The sequence below is a fragment of the Podarcis tiliguerta genome, assembly GCF_965153285.1.
Source record: "Podarcis tiliguerta genome assembly, chromosome: Z".
NCBI classification, from domain to species: domain Eukaryota; kingdom Metazoa; phylum Chordata; class Lepidosauria; order Squamata; family Lacertidae; genus Podarcis; species Podarcis tiliguerta.
Genome location: NC_139553.1, coordinates 38,629,053 through 38,647,117, shown reverse-complemented (window position 1 = coordinate 38,647,117; position 18,065 = coordinate 38,629,053). Strand labels below are relative to the sequence as shown.

The 18,065-nt window shown below is 45.4% G+C and overlaps 2 protein-coding genes across 2 annotated transcripts in view; both read left to right on the top strand.

The window, feature by feature from the left end:
• Nucleotides 1-18,065, top strand: part of GRIA3 (glutamate ionotropic receptor AMPA type subunit 3) — a 214,972-nt gene that overhangs the window by 186,603 nt on the left and 10,304 nt on the right. The gene's annotated exons all lie outside the window — the stretch shown is intronic.
• Nucleotides 10,199-16,716, top strand: LOC310669921 (uncharacterized protein; the record flags this gene model as incomplete). The annotated part of the gene is made up of 8 exons (XM_083424386.1): nt 10,199-10,267; nt 10,636-10,793; nt 10,908-11,009; nt 11,055-11,129; nt 11,178-11,279; nt 11,325-11,450; nt 11,523-11,943; nt 12,973-16,716. The coding sequence occupies 7 exons, from the start codon at nt 10,199-10,201 to the stop codon at nt 11,941-11,943; spliced, it is 1,053 nt and encodes a 350-aa protein (XP_083280512.1). The 3' UTR covers nt 12,973-16,716.

Below are 18,065 nucleotides of genomic sequence, written 5' to 3'. Positions count from 1 at the left end.
AGAAACTATCATCTATCTTGGACTCACTTCTTTTGAGTATTTCTGACCATGGGATCTCAACCCAGTAGTTCCTTCGGCTTATTGAAATAGGCCTTCTTAAAGTCCAGAATGCATGTCCAGCTACACTCAGCTTCCCGCCTTTCCCTTGTCTCTGTATCATGAAACCCAAAAGGACATGAATACTTCCTCCCAAGGTTCCCTTCATCAATCAGTTCTTCCCTGTTGGTGAGGACCAGGCCCAAGATAGATGATGTTAGTGCATGAGCACCAACACTTAGGGGTTCCTTTTCTCCGTCTCAGCAAAGCTCCTCAGAAAGTCTTCCTGCATCTTCACAGCAGCAGCATTCCAGCCCTCTCTTGGTGAATGTCTGTGACAGGAATAACCACATCACCCATCCAGTTCTTCTCTAAAGTCTTTATTATTTACATTACAAGTTGCATAATACTACCGGTCTAAATATAAAATAAGAAACAGAACTATATACTCTGCTCCCTTCAGCCATTCAGCCAGAGAGACAGGCTCACAGACTATCACATATTCTGGCGGCCACACTGACCAACACTGACTGCCTCACACTTAACTACATTTCTCCAGAATGCCCTAAGACACCTGTTGCTGGGGAGAATTCTTGTTGCTAAGCAGATGTTTTAAGGGTGCCTCAGGGATGCGCTTCAAGGCTCGTTTCAAGTTTATTTTGGCAATGCACCAACAGATGATCCCCTTGTTGCTTCTTCCACCTTTTGGGAAATTGCCAGTGAGGCAATTCAGGAATTTTCTGGAGCTTACATTATTGACAGAGTGAGTTCGAATTCCTGCAGATATAGGGTAGCTGAAGTCCTCCATGGCTATTAGATCTCTCCCTTTGGAATGCTTGGTAACCTGCTCTAGGAAGGCATCATCCAAGTCTTCAGTCTGGCTTGGAAGTCTATAGTAGACACTCACAGTAGGGTCATTTCCCCCACCTGTGTTGTTTTTTTAATCCATTTACCCATTGGCCCGCTCCAGCTGGCTCTTCCTGTGTCCCTATGTATATTGAACTGATGCTTCCTCAAGAATGAATTCCAATATACAGTTTGTATATTGACAATCTCAAGCAAATTGTGTAAATATCCTAAAACTCAAGAGATGCAAAGTGAATGTTGAAGCTCAGCTAAATCATTATTGTGGTGAATGCCCCCAGAGTGTGTGTGTTTTGAGGGGTGGGGATATATCTATTATTGGACATTCCCAAAATTCATCTGGGATTGTCAGTATTCACAGGTGAGTACCAATGCTCATTGTACATGGCTATCAAGGCTTTAGTAGAAGATTGCATTCTCTCTTGATTCACAGTCTTAACCAAAGGCCCTAGAGAAGTCAGTGATATCTGTGAACTCTTGAATCACAGATTACCTTACTCCTGTGGATGAAAAGTTAACATGTAAACATTCTCTTAGAATAGTGAAGAAATACGGTAAGTAGCATTGCATGCCAAATACTTCACTTCTCTAGATACCAGGGTTCTGATTTTCAGCTTTGTTCCGTTCTGTTCACCGTGGTTTGGCATTCATGTTAGGATAATTATCCCTGCTACAAAAGGTGTTTGATTTGCATTACTTTTTAATTTGAAATAAGAATGTGCTTAGAAGCTTCAGTCCTTAGCAAACTTATATTAATAAGTCCCATTCAACTCAGTGGGGCTCACTTCTGAGTAGACACACCTGGGATGGCATGCCATGTATCTTATTGTTTAATGACACAGTGAGATGAAGCACATTTTATTTTCCTTTATGAGAATATTTTTCAGAGGAAGAATTTTTGCTTAGTTTGTTTGGAGACTGAATGCAGGCAACAATTTCACCAAGTGCTAGTTTGCTACAGTGAGACCAAACTGTGCTTCAGTTGCCTGCAGTGGTTGGCCTCTGCAGCTGCTAGGGAAAGATCACAGCCACCACTAGAGTATCTGTTTTGCATATAAAGTGGTACCTCCAGTTAAGAACTTAATTCGTTCTGGAGGTCCGTTCTTAACCTGAAACTGTTCTTAACCTGAAGCAACACTTTAGCTAATGGGGCCTCCCACTGCCGCCACACGATTTCTGTTCTCATCCTGAAGCAAAGTTCTTAACCCGAGGTACTATTTCTGGGTTAGCGGAGCCTGTAACCTGAAGCGTCTGTAACCTGAAGCATCTGTAACCCGAGGTACTACTGTAAAAGCTCCCTTGGTCAGTCCTCAACACCTGCAGATAAGGCTGGGAGATACCTCTATGTGAAACCCTAGAAAGCTACTGCCAATCAGGGTAGACAATGCAGTGCAGACAATGGTTTGAATCAGTATAAGGCCACTTCCTGTGTTCCTAAAAACAATGCAACTAGCTGATTTTTCCAACCCAGTATTGAAAAAATAAATGCTGTATCAGAGAGAAGTGTATGGCACTCTGATAGATCATCTGCTATTATTGATGCAGGTTGCATAGGCACAATGCTTGGTGGACTGATTGTGGTTTAGACAGTGCTACAGAATTGTGTATGTGCATAGGAGAGACCTGTGTGCACTCCCATATGTGCCTTTGTCATTTCTGCTGTAGCCCCAGTGGCATCTAAAACAGACCAGTGAAAACCTACCTTGACATCTCAGAATTTCCAGCGGACATGGGGGAAAGAAAGAGAAGCCCTTGCAAGTTATTAATGTAATTTGCCAACGTACCTTAACAGACCTTGAACTATTTGACAGTATTCTGACAATATCTGAGGACTAGGTTTTGTAAAAAGAAAAAGGAAAAAGCAAGATTCAAGCACTTTCCCAGATAATTATTTGCTCAGATAAAACAAGCACACTTCTTTTTTAACAAATGACTTGATGTCGATCATTTGCCCAATTATCTCTCTCCAAGAGCCAAACAGAGGCAGACAATAAAGGGCCAGGAAATAAAAGACATGTGATGGAAGACACAGAACAATTTTGCTAGCAAATCAAGTCCAAGTGACGGGCATGAAGTTCAAGCACAAAGATCAGACCTGAACAGGTGATTTTCCTCCAACTTTGAAGAAGGGATGCAAGATGGAGTTACCCCTTATTTTTTACTTTCTTCTTCTTTATGAGATCATCATATGTGACATTTTTAAGACATACCTGTAAACATTAGTGAAACGTTAGTCAATAAATAAAGGTAATGCATTGGTGGAACAAGCATGTATTGAGAAATAGGTGCATTAATCCAATAGATTGGTGAATGCATTAAGCAGGTGAATCAGCAAGGTAAAGTAAGTGCTGTTGAATTCAGGTCCTGCTTTTGGGCTTCCTATAGGCATCTGGTTGCCACTGTAAGAGCAGAATGCTGGACAAAATGGGATGATCTTATGTGAACTCATGAGAGACCTGGGATTGGTTGCAGTTCCCTGGCAGAAATTAATTCATCAAAACTGCATGCAATTTAAAAATGGAAAGGGATGGAGTACAGTTGCAGCATTCACAAGATATTCACATGTCAAAATTCTGAGGATCAACATGAAAACTTCTGTGTGTGCCAGGACAGATGTCAAGGACCATTGGGCCTACCAAGGGCCAGCGGTGATCACCAGAGCAGCCTGGGCCCTGTTGCTGCTGCTCTTGCCATTTGCACCTGCTCTGAGGAAGAGGATCAGCCAGCGACTGGAGTGAGCCAAAGTAACAGCAGCTTCCATTGACTCCTTACTCCTCTAACTTTTATCTCTCATCAGTGGTAGAGATTGGACAAAATACCAAGTGACAATTGCAAGAAGAAGGACCCATTGAGAGCATTTTGCAACCTGGAACCAACATTATGGTGCCTTCTGGTTCACTCTTCCTGTAGTTGTTCTCGCCCTCCCCCTCCTGGAAAACTTGCTGCTGAAAATTTAAGGAACTGCATACCGAAGAGGAAACCAAGGTTGTCCAACAGTTGTGTCTGGAAGTACTTGGGCTCAATCTAAGCCATATTCCCAACTGGCTTCATACACATCCTGGAACACAGAGCTGAATATTGATAAGGCTACAAGGAGAAAAGGGAACACCTAGCTTAATAGGCAAACAACCACCATTTTAATTCACTGATCCCTGAAGACAAGTTGAGTGAAGCTCATGTGCGCAACCTATTTGCATTTCTATCATGAGATTGGTCTGGTTTTGTTGCAAGAAGCTCCCATGTATTTCATGAAGATCTTGGACCACTGCTCATCTATCCCAGAATGGATTGAGCTTCTGTGTAGGAGAAGATGTCAAGTGTGAAGAAGTCCTTGGACAACCCAAGACTCAGAAACTCATGGGGAAGGCTTCAAGAAATTGATTAGGATGTTTATCACAGTGTAAGTAAACTAAATCCCATAAGTGTTTTCACTTTACTTTACTTAGACCTTACTCCCTGGATCTCAGAGCAGCTTTCATGTGGCTTCCCAAGACAGCATACAAATCCAAAGCTGCTTCAGCTTTGAAGAACTTTATCAAGTATCTCCAGACCATCTCTAAGCAAACCATTCAAGAGGGGAAAGTTAGAGACAGATTGTGGAACTCACTGGAGAAAAGTGCTTCCCCCCCCCCCCTTCAGAAAGTGTATTTAAAAGAATGGGACAGCTGATGATATTTTTTTCCAAGAAATCTCATGAATTTAGGAAGCAGTCATAACCGCCCACGTAGCCCAGAGAGTTTTTTACAGAGAGGAAGGTGAAGGACAGACTTATTGATGCTCTGACCTGGAGCTGGCACAGCCATAGGTCCAAAGCCAAGACATGATGGCAGCAGCACTGGCTTGGGATTCAATGGATCCCAGACTAGCTCAACCCCAACTTAGCCTTGGAACATCCTCTTTTCAGGCTTTCTACTGCCTGCTGCCTGGTGAATCTCTGCCAGCACATCTGCGGGCGGAAGGGGAATCTCTGCACCTTTTGAACAATGCTGGCATCACTCCACAGGTGACAGGAGGATGTCAGAGGTCAGCATTGCTGCTAGATGGACAACACCGCTGCCCAAAGACCCAACCTAGAGCAAAAGAAATTTGTATTTCTCTGCCAGTATTGATATCTCCACCACCATTGAAAAACTCATTTGATCTGCTGTGCAATTACTGAGTACAACCCATAGTTAAGCACTTCTCAGTCCCTTTGATTTCATTCTCCAATTAAGACAACTAAGTTCTAAGTATTTGCCTGAATCATGTCCAGTAGCATGAAGATGCCTGGCAGCAGAGTTAATTTCCTAATCAGACAACTTGTGCATTGTTGCATTAGCACCTATGATATTGTTAGTGTAGAATTTAATATGTGTGGGCTACATTTATAAAAGATATAATATCTAAAGAAGCACCTGTCAAGCCAGATGCTGCCACTGGACACAGATAGTAATATTTTCACAGAGGTGAATGCAAAGATCTGCAAAATAACTTCTGACTTCATCAAATTGTACACATACATTGCTGTTTTCCTTATTATGTATTTTAATTGAGCAGAATGCACCATCTCATGTGGGGGGAGGTAAATTCCACTGGAAAAGGCGGAAAAACTGCATTAAATTCCATCAAGGGAACAGCAGGGATCAAAGGCTAAATGTGCACACTTGAAAGCAACTAAATAAGAAGTGTTTTCAATTGCTCAGAAGGAAACTAATTACAGAAACAAAATAATATATTAATGGAAAATGGAAGAGAATGCTGTGATGTGATGCTGTGATGCTACAGTTCCTAACTCATCAATGAGATTTAACACTTCAGCTAATTTTCATAGGTTATGAAAGAGGCAACTGCAAATTGCTCCCAACTCCTGATAGGGGGGAAAAAGTGTGCTTTTAGATTGGAATTACAACTCAGCTGACTGTCAGAGGAGTGTTATTTAAGAGACTGAATACTGATGAATGAATGCACTTAACTTGCATCTCTGAAAAACAGACTTCAGGAAAAGGACATGAATATGCTACTCTTGGCCAACATCTGCATGGATTGGGCCTATTGTCAGTATGAATTGCAGCATAAAGAAATACCTGTTCTATAAATCCACAAAACTGGCTCGTGCCATCTAACAAGCCTGATCCATAGGGATGAATGAGGCACCACCATCCTCAGCCTGCCCTCAGCCAGCTTCCACCTGCTGACTTCCTTACTTAAAACCTGCCCAGGAGCTGGCAGTGACTGCCATCCTCATTCTCTTCAATCTCAGTGTTGTCTTTGCAGAGCTCAGCAGGGAGGAGGATGGGAACAGAAGCAGCAGTAACTGGTTCTGCGTAATACTGGCTGTAGCCTTCCTGCCTTTTGCCCTACCAGTCCCAAAGCACACCAGTTTCCATTGTCAAAATGTATGTGAATTGCTGCTGCTTTCAAACCAGCATACTTAAACAGCAGTAGTGGACAACATGTGGGGCGGCAGTGATTGCTTGACCTCCAGTTGGTGTAACCCTGCTGAAAGGAAGGCCTGAGGTTGGTGCAGTGCAAGCATACCAGCAGGAGCTCCAGATTGGCTCTGCCAGCACATTTGCAAGCTGCCAACCTCACCGCCATCTCACCCCTTCCCGCTCTACATAATAATAATAATAATTTATTATTTATACTCCACCCATCTGGCTGAGTTTCCCCAGCCACTCTGGGCGGCTCCCAATCAAGAGTTTTAAAAACAGTACAGCGTTAAATATTAAGAACTTCCCTGAACAGGGCTGCCTTCAGATGTCTTTTAAAGAGAAGATAGCTGCTTATTTCCTTCACGTCTGAGGGGAGGGTGTTCCACAGGGTGGGCGCCACTACTGAGAAGGCCCTCTGTCTGGTTCCCTGTAACCTCGCAATGAGGGAACCGCCAGAAGGCCCTCGGTGCTGGATCTCAGTGTCTGGACTGAATGATGGGGGTAGAGATGCTCCTTCAGGTATACAGGACCGAGGCCATTTAGGGCTTTAAAGGTCAGCACCAACAGTTTGAATTGTGCTCGGAAACATACTGGGAGCCAATGCAGATCTCTCAGGACCGGTGTTGTCCCAGCGGCCACTCCCGGTCACCAATCTAGCTGCCGCATTCTGAATTAATTGCAGTTTCTGGGTCACCTTCAAAAGTAGCCCCATGTAGAACGCATTGCAGTTGTCCAAGTGGGAGATAACTAGAGCATGCACCACTCTGGCGAGACAGTCTGCAGGCAGGTAGGGTCTCAGCCTGTGTACCAGATGGAGCTGGTGTACCAGATGCGCACCTGGTCCTTCAGGGGCACAGTTACCCCATTCAGGACCAAGGAATCCCCCACAACCGCCCGCCCCCTGTCCCTCCGAAACAGTACTTCTGTCTTGTCAGGATTCAACCTCAGTCTGTTACATCATGGTAAGCAGCAGTGACACAGCCAACCAGAAGCGAGGTGAGCACAGCCACCCAACCATGCCATCTTCTGCAATTCAACAGTGATGCTTGACAGTCCACTGAGGACCTCTCTCTTTTTGTTGCTTTTCTGGGACTGCTTTACAGGGCAGCGCTGGCTGAATGCATTTGGCTTGGTGGGACATATATTCTGCAAAGGAATATCTTAAAACATTCGTTTAGCTTCAGCAGGCATCAACATCCTGAGAGATGAAAGGGAGAATCATTGCTTTAATTTTCATACACTTCTGTAGATTTGAAACTGCACTTCATCAGAGATGAAAATGTTTGCCCATTGTACAAGAGTCCTCAATGCCTTAATGAGAGAAAGAATATCTAAATGCACTGTTTGGAAACATGTTATTCAGGAGCACTTAACACCAAGGATACAGCCTCTCCCCAATTAAATCTCACTGCTATGGCAAATGGAATTGCACAGATGCGTCACTATGTACAGTTTGTACTTCATGTGTCTGTCTTGGCACTTTAGATATTTTAAATGTATTTTAATAAGTCTGTCTGTTCCACAAAACTCCAGGGAGAAGCACCTTCCATACAAACTTCCTTTTAATTTCCTAACTCAAGCTGGGACCCCAGCTGGCCATTGTTTCTCTAGCCCAGATTTGGTCAGTAATTTATTTCATAGTCTGAAAAGTAAGGCAAGAGTTGACCCAACAATGTTTTTATTTGCTTTTGATCTTGACCCACCCCAGCACTTTGCCTTATAACTCTGTTTACCTAGCTCAGTTTTGTCCACTCTGACTGGCAATGACTCTCCTTCCTTTGTAAGTTTTTAAGCAGAGGTTTGGATGGCCATGGATGCGTTAGCTGAAATTCCTGCATTGCAGGGGGTTGGACTAGATGACCCTCGGTGTCCCTTCCAACCCTACAAATCTATGTTTCTATTACTCTTTTTAGGATCTCAAATGAAGGTTTTCCCCATCATCTGCTATCTGATCCTTTTAGCTATAGATGCCAAAGATTGAGCCTGAGACCTTTTGTTTATTGAACTTTTTGTTTTATTGAACTTTTTGTTTATTGAACTTTCAAAGCTAACAGAAGGAAAAATAAGGGGGGGGACAAAAAAAATCATCATGCAGGATCAGTGCAGACATGGAACATAAATCTTAGCAATATTTTGCTGAACTTAACAAGTACTTGCACATATTTGAAAAAGAAAATCCTACAGTAATTAGCAATATGCTGAACTCAAGAGGTGGCTCAAGCAAAGATGCTATCTTAATTTGCTTGCTTTCTTAAGTCTGCACCACATGAACAGAAATATAAGAGTAAAATATAATGAATATATCAAAAATTAATAGAGCTCTAATAAGAGTAAGGGGGAAATCAAATAGCATGAGTCTGTTAAATCTTGTTGATTGTAATTTCATGTAACCCATACTTTAGCATTGACTGTATATTCATAGACATAATGAAATCAGACCACATTGCAAAAAGCCTGCCATCTTTACTACACAGCCTAAAAAAAAAATTCTGCAGTCATTAGCAATACTTTTGAACTCAAAAATAACCAAACAAAAATATTAATTTACTTTCTTTCTTATGTGTGCACCATTGATTAGAAATAATAAGAATAAGAAAAAATATTATTAAATCAAATAGCATAAGTGCTAAATTTTGTCAATTGTATTTTCATGTAACCATACTTAAGCATAGCCTTGAATAACCTTATTCATAAATAATATGAAATCAAACAAAAAGTCTAGCTATTACAAAAAGCCTACCTTTTTTACTAGAACCCCTAGAGACTTGCAGTTTATGCGGATATTTTTTTTTTCTTGCCAGACGCTTGAGGACCAATGGTCCAAACTGACTAACTCAATATTTTTCGAAACGTTGTAACGTACATTATTGCTGCCATCGAAAGGCGAGGGGTGAGTTCCTTGTTTTTAAAGTGTTTAAGGCACCAGATGCAGAGATGAGACCAGAGTTTTATCTGCTGTTAGAGAAATCTCCTTAAACACCTTGTCCCATTATTCTGCAACATTAAGGGATTCCCACTACATTTGCTCCCAGGTATCCCCTTTTGGCAGCCCATCCAGCGAGCTTCTCAGATGCATAAGTGAAAGCTGGTATCATCACAGCAGATGCAAAGGACATCTGCCTGTGGCCAAGTGCTTAGTACTGAGCTAGACATATTAAATATATTTACATTTCAAATAGATTTTTTTATATATCTACTGTTTTAAATCTATTACTTCTATTTTGGTCCAGAAAAAAACAACCAAAAAAGCAAGATAGAAATGAGCCTAATGATACTGATTATAACTTAGGTTTCTCTCTGCCAGGAGTGAAACGAATTCCATTTCCTGGTCTTGGCTTCTGCTTCTAACTTCTTTAATACTTGCTGGAACATCAGGTGGTTGAAGAACCAAGCTGGTTCAAGACCTTGTCCAACCACTGCAAGGGGCCATTCAGATGGATCTCAATCCAGCAGGGAACATTCGCGAGCGTCTTCCGCTTGTGTTCAAATCCCCAGGGCTTGACGAAGCTCATTCGGATGATGCACATCTTCATCAGCTGGTAGACCGCTTCAAAGCCCCGGGTTGCAGCCTTGGACAAACTTTCACTAAATACATCCTTACGGAAAATTTTCAAGTTGCATTCTTTTGGAATCTTGATAACAGTGGCCGGAAGCACTCCATAGCGCTGGTTACACATGAGAGACTGGACAAAAACGGGAGTCTTGCTAAGGCACTCCAGAGATACATCCCCGTCTTCATAGCAGAGTCTCACTCCTTCCCTGATGTACATTCTGGCTTGCTCCACCTCAGCATCACGGTGGATATTGGTCTGCTGGCCTAAGCAGAAACGTTCAGCATTGATAGGGTCGGTGTAGCCATCTACAATCACGGTGCGCTGGTAAGCATGGAAGCTCTCCCCAACCCGTTGGCCGTGCTCGTAGTAAGCGATGGAACACCAAAAGGCTGGTTCAGAGTACGGGACGGGCTTGATGTTCACATTACTGGGTCCAGGGATCACCAGAGCTTCAGATGTTTCCTGCTGGCTACTACTACTAGTGCTGGCTGCTGTACTCTCAGGACGACAAGGAAGCACAGTGGATGGTGTTTCTACAATGGTGGTGCTTTTACAGACAGAGGTGCTGCTTTTAGAGGTGCACTTTTTAGGGACAGAGGTTCTCTTTTTAGGGTCAGAGGTGCTGCTTCCAGGGTCAGAGGTGCTGCTTCCAGGGTCAGAGGTGCTGCTTCTTCCAGGGACAGAGGTGCTACTTCCAGGGTCAGAGGTGCTGCTTCCAGGGACAGAGGTGCTGCTGCTTCCAGGGACAGAAGTGCTGCTGCTTCCAGGGACAGAGGTGGTGCTGCTTCCAGAGACAGAGGTGCTGCTTCTTCCAGGGACAGAGGTGCTGCTTCTTCCAGGGACAGAGGTGCTGCTTCCAGGGACAGGGACAGAGGTGCTGCTTCTTCCAGGGACAGAGGTGCTGCTTCCAGGGACAGGGACAAAGGTGCTGCTTCCAGGGACAGAGGTACTGCTTCTTCCAGAGACAGAGGTGCTGCTTCTTCCAGAGACAGAGGTGCTGCTTCTTCCAGAGACAGAGGTGCTGCTTCCAGGGTCAGAGGTGCTGCTTCTTCCAGGGACAGAGGTGCTGCTTCCAGGGACAGGGACAAAGGTGCTGCTTCCAGGGACAGAGTAAAAGGTGCTGCTTCCAGCAGGGACAAAGGTGCTGCTTCTTCCAGAGACAGAGGTGCTACTTCCAGGGTCAGAGGTGCTGCTTCTTCCAGGGACAGAGGTGCTGCTTCCAGGGACAGGGACAAAGGTGCTGCTTCCAGCAGGGACAAAGGTGCTGCTTCTTCCAGAGACAGAGGTGCTGCTGCTTCCAGGGTCAGAGGTGCTGCTTCTTCCAGGGACAGAGGTGCTGCTTCCAGGGACAGGGACAAAGGTGCTGCTTCCAGCAGGGACAAAGGTGGTGCTTCCAACAGGGACAAAGGTGGTGCTTCCAGCAGAGACAGAGGTGCTGCTGCTTCCAGGGTCAGAGGTGCTGCTTCTTCCAGGGACAGAGGTGCTGCTTCCAGGGACAGGGACAAAGGTGCTGCTTCCAGGGACAGAGTAAAAGGTGCTGCTTCCAGCAGGGACAAAGGTGCTGCTTCCAGCAGGGACAAAGGTGGTGCTTCCAGCAGAGACAAAGGTGCTGCTTCTTCCAGGGACAAAGGTGGTGCTTCCAGCAGGGACAAAGGTGCTGCTTCTTCCAGGGACAGAGGTGCTGCTTCCAGGGACAGGGACAAAGGTGCTGCTTCCAGGGACAGGGACAAAGGTGCTGCTTCCAGGGACAGGAACAAAGATGCTGCTTCCAGGGACATGGACAAAGGTGCTGCTTCCAGGGTAAAAGGTGCTGCTTCCAGGGTAAAAGGTGCTTCTTCCAGGGACATGGGTGCTGCTTCCAGGGACAGAGGTGCTGCTTCCAGGGAAAAAGGTGCTGCTTCCAGGGTAAAAGGTGCTGCTTCCAGGGACATGGGTGTTGCTTCCAGGGACATGGGTGTTGCTTCCAGGGACATGGGTGCTGCTTCCAAGGACAGACATGCTTCTTTCAGGGAGATGGGTGCTTCTTCCAGGGACAGAGGTGCTGCTTTCAGGGAAAAAGGTGCTGCTTCCAGTGAGTTGGGTGCTGCTTACAGGGACAGAGGTGCTGCTGCTTCCAGGGACATGGGTGCTGCTTTCAGGGACAAACGCGCTGCTTTCAGGGGGAAAGGTGCTGCTTTCAAGGAAAAAGGTGTTGCTTCCAGGGGAAAAGGTGCTGAATTCAGGGAAAATGAGGGTGATATCAGGGAAAAAGTTGCTGCTTTCAGGGCCAGAGGTGCTACTTTCATGGCCAGAGGTGCTGCTTTCATGTCCAGAGGTGCTGCTTCCAGGGCCAGAGGTGCTGCTTTCAGGGCCAGAGGTGCTGCTTTCAGGGGAAAAGGTGCTGAATTCAGGGAAAATGAGGCTGATATCAGGGAAAAAGTTGCTGCTTTCAGGGTCAGAGGTGATGCTTTCAGGGCCAGAGGTGCTGCTTCCAGGGCCAGAGGTGCTGTCTCCAGGGCCAGGGGTGCTGCTTTCAGGGACAGAGGTGCTGCTTCCAGGGGAAAAGGTGCTGAATTCAGGGAAAATGAGGCTGATATCAGGGAAAAAGTTGCTGCTTTCAGGGTCAGAGGTGATGCTTTCAGGGCCAGAGGTGCCACTTTCAGGGCCAGGGGTGCTGCTTCCAGGGAAAAGGGTGCTGAAATCAGGGAAACTGAGGCTGATATCAGGGGAAAAGTTGCTGCTTTCAGGGCCAGAGGTGATGCTTTCAGGATCAGAGGTGATGCTTTCAGGGCCAGAGGTGATGCTTTCAGGGCCAGAGGTGATGCTTTCAGGGCCAGAGGTGCTGCTTCCAGGGCCAGAGGTGCTGCTTCCAGGGCCAGAGGTGCTGCTTCCAGGGTCAGAGGTGCTGCTTCCAGGGATAGAGGTGCTGCTTCCAGGGCCAGAGGTGCTGCTTCCAGGGTCAGAGGTGCTGCTTCCAGGGATAGAGGTGCTGCTTCCAGGGATAGAGGTGCTGCTTTCAGGAACAAAGGTGCTGCTTCCAGGGACAGAGGTGCTGATTCCAGGGATAGAGGTGCTACTTCCAGGGACAGAGCTGCTGCTTCCAGGGCCAGAGGTGCTGCTTTCAGGGACAGAGGTGCTGCTTCCAGGGACAATGCTTGCCTGGAGGTTAGAGTTTCCTGGAGCATGGTAGCTGTGATCCTCCAATGGAGGATATGAAGCTGGAGCTTCTGGCTGTGTTGGCGGGTGCACTGGAGCACTGGAGCTCTGGAGCAATGTGAATACTGGCTCACTGGTGCACTCTGGCTTTTCCACTTTCTCAAAGTGATACGGATTCACACAGACTTTAGACTTTTGTTTTTTATAGGCGTTTGCACACGTCTCCATGCTACGCAAATCATGGTGGCTTTGCACTTCTGGCCATCGCCACAGCCGGCAGAAGAGAGTGTGCGGGAAGTTATTTCCGCAGGACGCATACATCTGTTCAAACAGAGGTCTGGTGATGGTGATGCACTTGGTGCCAGGATTCTGAGTGCTGATAGCCTTCTCCAGCTCCCCCAGCTGCTTACTGGCATGGGTCTTCCTCACCAAGGTCTTGACAGCATTCTCGTACATCTTGCCTTCCTGCTCGTTGAAAGTAAACACCTTCCAGGCCAGCAGGCGTTTGACGGTGGCGGCAGCGAAGAATGGGGGGGACATGGCTGCGTCGGACCCACAAGCAAATGGGGAGACTTGTCAAGCGGCAGCGGGAAAACGAGAGGAAACAGGAGGGGTGACTTGCCTGCTTCTCTTATTCCAGAGGCACCCGGATAGCAGTGAAGACCAGTCGCGGCTAGGAGATGGGACAGTGCCGAGAGGGGCGCGGGCGCTGCAGCTGCAGCTACAACACCTGCCTCGCCCCTCAAACTTTCTCCCGACTTCTCTCACTCCTCTGTGAAGGCGCCTCTGTCGGCAGAGGCAAGAGCTGCTACTAAAACCTCTGCCGGACCCTCCCCCGAACTTCCCCTCATGACCTGGTATCCTATCAGCATCAATTGGAGACAGAAAATTTGCAGAAGATCTCGGGGCAGAGCCAATCAGAGTTACCAACAATTTGTTGCGTTTGGGAATGAAGTTTCTCATCCAGTTTGGGTGGGCTGCAAGAACTCAATAAATTTAAATTTAAAGCTGCCCTGCAAAGGATCCTGGGAAGTGTAGTTCCTTAAAGATTCTTCCCAAAGAATCCTGTGAGAGTAAATTACAGTTCTCAATATTCTTTTGGGGGGTTGCTTTGAATGTATGGTGTGTACACGATGTTAAGTTCTGCTTGTGGCAGATGAGTTGGACTTAATAGACCTAAGCTAAGCCTGTCCAATAACTTCCGTGGGTATACTCTTGAGTATGACTAACTTTGGATGCAACACCTAGTGGTTAACACTTTCCACGCCCACCAGTTCTCCCCTACAAACGCTCCCTTGAATGTTTTGAAATTGTTTTCCCCTCAGATGTACACAGAAATGGATCTCAGAGTGATAGAAATCTGTCAGGCTGAATGCCCTTGTATGAGCAAATGGACAAATGTGGGAAGATTCAAGAACCCCCCCCCCCTCATCTCCTGCTGATACTCTCTCCGGTAAACACTTACAGCCTCTGCATTCACATTGACTGGCAGACATGTTGAAAACGCAAGTTTGCTGGTATAATGTTTAGAATTTGTCCAAAGATCCTGTGCTGCCATTTCCCCATCCTTTGCATGTACAGACTGCACGTTGGAGCATTGTGGAGAATAAGAGGTCTGTTTGCACCTCTCATACCCCTGTCCAATAGAATTGTCCATCCTCAGCCTAATGACAGCATTGGTGGTGGAGTGTGTGTGTTCATCAGGACCATGGAGTGAGAATAATTCAATCCTCACAGCCACCACCATCCAGTAATAGAATCATAGAAGGGACCCAAAGGGTCATCTAGTCCAACCCCTGCAATACAGGACTCTCAACTAAAGCATCCATGACAGGTGGCCATCCAACCTCTGCTTAAAAACCTCCAAGGAAGGAGAGTCCACCACCTCCCAAGGGAGACCATTCCACTGCAGAACAGCTCTTACTGTCAGAAAGTTTTTTCTGAATGTTTAGTTAGGATATCCTTTCTTGTAACTTGAAGCCATTGGTTTGAGTCCTACCCTCCAGTCCTACCCTCCGTGCGCTGCTCTGGTTTATCAGAAGCGGCTTAGTCATGCTGGCCACATGACCCAGAAGTTGTACGCCGGCTCTCTCGGCCAATAAAGCGAGATGAGCACCGCAACCTCAGAGTCAGTCACGACTGGACCTAATGGTCAGGGGCCCCTTTACCTTTATCATATCTCTTCTCGGTCTCCTCTTTTCCAGGCTAAACGTACCCAGCTCCTTCAAGCACTCCTAGTAAGGCTCAGTTTTCAGACTCTTGATCATCTTGGTCACCCTCCTCTGCATACATTCCAGCTTGTCAATATCCTTCTTAAACTGTGGTGCCCAGAATTGGACACAGTATTCCAGGTGTGGTCTGACCAAGGCAGAATAGAGTGGTACAATTACTTCCCTTGATTTGGACACAATAATTCTGTTGATGCAGCCTGTATTATCCTTTTTTGCTGCTGCATGACACTGTTGACTCATATTAACCTTGTGGTCCACCAAGACCCCTATATATTTTTCACATTTACTGCCAGTAAGCCAGGTGTCCCCCATCCTATTTTTATGCATCTGATTCTTCCTACCTAAATGCAGAGCCTTACATTTATACCTATTGAAGTTCAATTCACCCAGTTCTGCAATCTGTTAAAGTCATTATGAATTCTGATTCTGTCTTCTGTAGCATTAGCTACCCATCCTAGTTTGTTGTCATCTGCAAATTTGAAGTGCATTCTCTCAGTTCCTTCATCCAAGTTATTTATAAAGACGGTGAACAACAACGGGCCCAGGACAGAACCCTACAGCATCTTGCTTGTCACTTTTTTCCAGGATGAGGGACCATTAATGAGTACTCTTTGGGTTCAGGCAGTCAACTAGCCACAGATCCAAATCAAAGGTCTTACTGAAATCAAGATAAACTATATCCACAGCAGTTCACTTATTCACCTAGTTTGTAATTCCATCCAAAAAAAAAAAAATCTGATTGGTCTGGCATGACTTATTTTTGAGAAACCCATGCTGGGTCTTAGTAATCACAACATCCATTTCTAAATGCTCACAAACTGACTGTTGAATAATCTGTTCTAGGACCTTCCCTGGTATTGATGTCAAACTCACCAGTCAGTAGTTAACCCTTTCCCCCTTTTTGAAGATGGGGACAACATTTGCCTGCCTCCAGTCTGTAGGGACCTCACCTGTTCTCCAAGAATTCTCTTCTCAATTCTCACCTCATCTGTAAGCTCCTTATGCAGCCACACCGGTTTCCTTAGATGCCTCCCACTTTTATTTCTTGTTGGTATTGCCTGCTTTTGGGCTTTCAATATTTCTCCTTGTAGAAACTCCCATCCTTCTTAGACTCCCTTCTCTTTGATATTTCTGACCATGGGATCACACCCAGTAGCTCATTAAGCTTTTTGAAATCACTGTTGCCCTAAGCTTGCCCTTTGGGGTGGAGGGTAGTAGAATGGGTATACTTCCTTGCTGTACACAAAATTAACAACACCTGTAGTTTGCCCCTTAAAAATAGACTTTGGTCAGGATGGTGAAAATGTCCTTGCTGTGCTGTAGTAAATTAGCCTCTGTAAAAGGCAGTGGTGGCCACCAACCTGGATGGCTTTAAAAGAAGATTAGGGAAGTTTATAAGAATTAAAATACAATATTGATATTAAAACACAATGTTATATTATATTAAAAACAGTTTCCAACAACTTAACATTTCAAAAATAAGATGGACCCTAAAAATACATTTCAACCTTAGAAATCCTGATTGGAGAGAATGGGACACACAAACACACACACACACACAGTGCAACCAATGCAAACAGCAGGAATTGGGACTGAAGTGGGGCAAAGTGTTAAAGCCAACTATCTACATCAGGACCCCAGTCCAGATCAGGACTCCTGCTCCTGCAACTCTGCAACATGCTTTGGAAAAGTGAGCTGCTAGGCTTGTTGCCTAACAACTCACTAGGCTAGTTGTTGTGGTTGTGAGATTTTGTGGGAGTCTGCTTTCATCTGGCTGCATATCAAGGTCCCATGACCACCTTGTTCCCTAAGGTGAGAATAACTAGACAACATATGACATATTGGTTTTGGGGATCAAATGAGACTTTATTGGTTACAGATGTGAGGTTTGACATTGTGGTAAACAATGGCTCATGTCACTCCTGCTCGTCCACTGGGAGTGTTTCTAAAGGTGAAGCTGGCGGGTGGAGGGGGAATCGCTCTATGACCTACGTCAAATCAGGGTGTCCCCCAAGCAGTCACCATTGGAGGAGTAGTATGGCCCTAGCCCCCATCTGGGCATTGGACAGGACCCACTCCTCCCAGATCCTTTTAACAGGATACCCTTAGCTATGGAGGGGCAGGCGGATGCTACAACCTCCCTTCCAACCAAGACTAGGCATACCCAATGCATACCCACCTCTCAAAGTTGTGGCGATCCTACTGTAGCTCAGTCTGTTAGAGGCTGCATCCAATCTTAGTCCTATTCTGAGTAGATTCTTTGAAATTAATGGACAATACTTAATTTAAGCTCATTAATTACAGGGGGTCTACTCTGAGTAGAACTTAGTTGGAAGCAACTCTAGGATTTATATCCTGCTTTTGTTGTGGTTGATCATAAGACTACAGAGCATGTGTAATCCAATCCATCCATTATTTGTCGAACGTGTGGTCCCACACTGTTCCCATAACTGCAACAAGAAACTGTCTCATCATTCAGCTGTCCCACATCATGGCTCCCTTTTTACAGACCTTGCCAGAGAGGGGTTTGTGTCCAGAATTTAGGGAAACTCACACTTCCTTAGTAAGATATGTATTGGGTCAACATCTCATAAATAGCTTGGGACTTTCTAGCTTGTATGAATTTCTCTCCTTTTTTTCTTTTTCTTCTTTCCTTCTTTTGAATATAAGACAAGGGAAACAAGCTGAAGTTATTTCAAAGTGCACGTATCATGTGGCCAGTAGATACTTGAAGATGGCTATCATATATCCTCTCAGCATAGCTGTCAACTTTTCCCGTTTTTTTAAGGGAAAGTCCCTTATTCCAAATAAGAGTCCTCACAAGAAAAGGG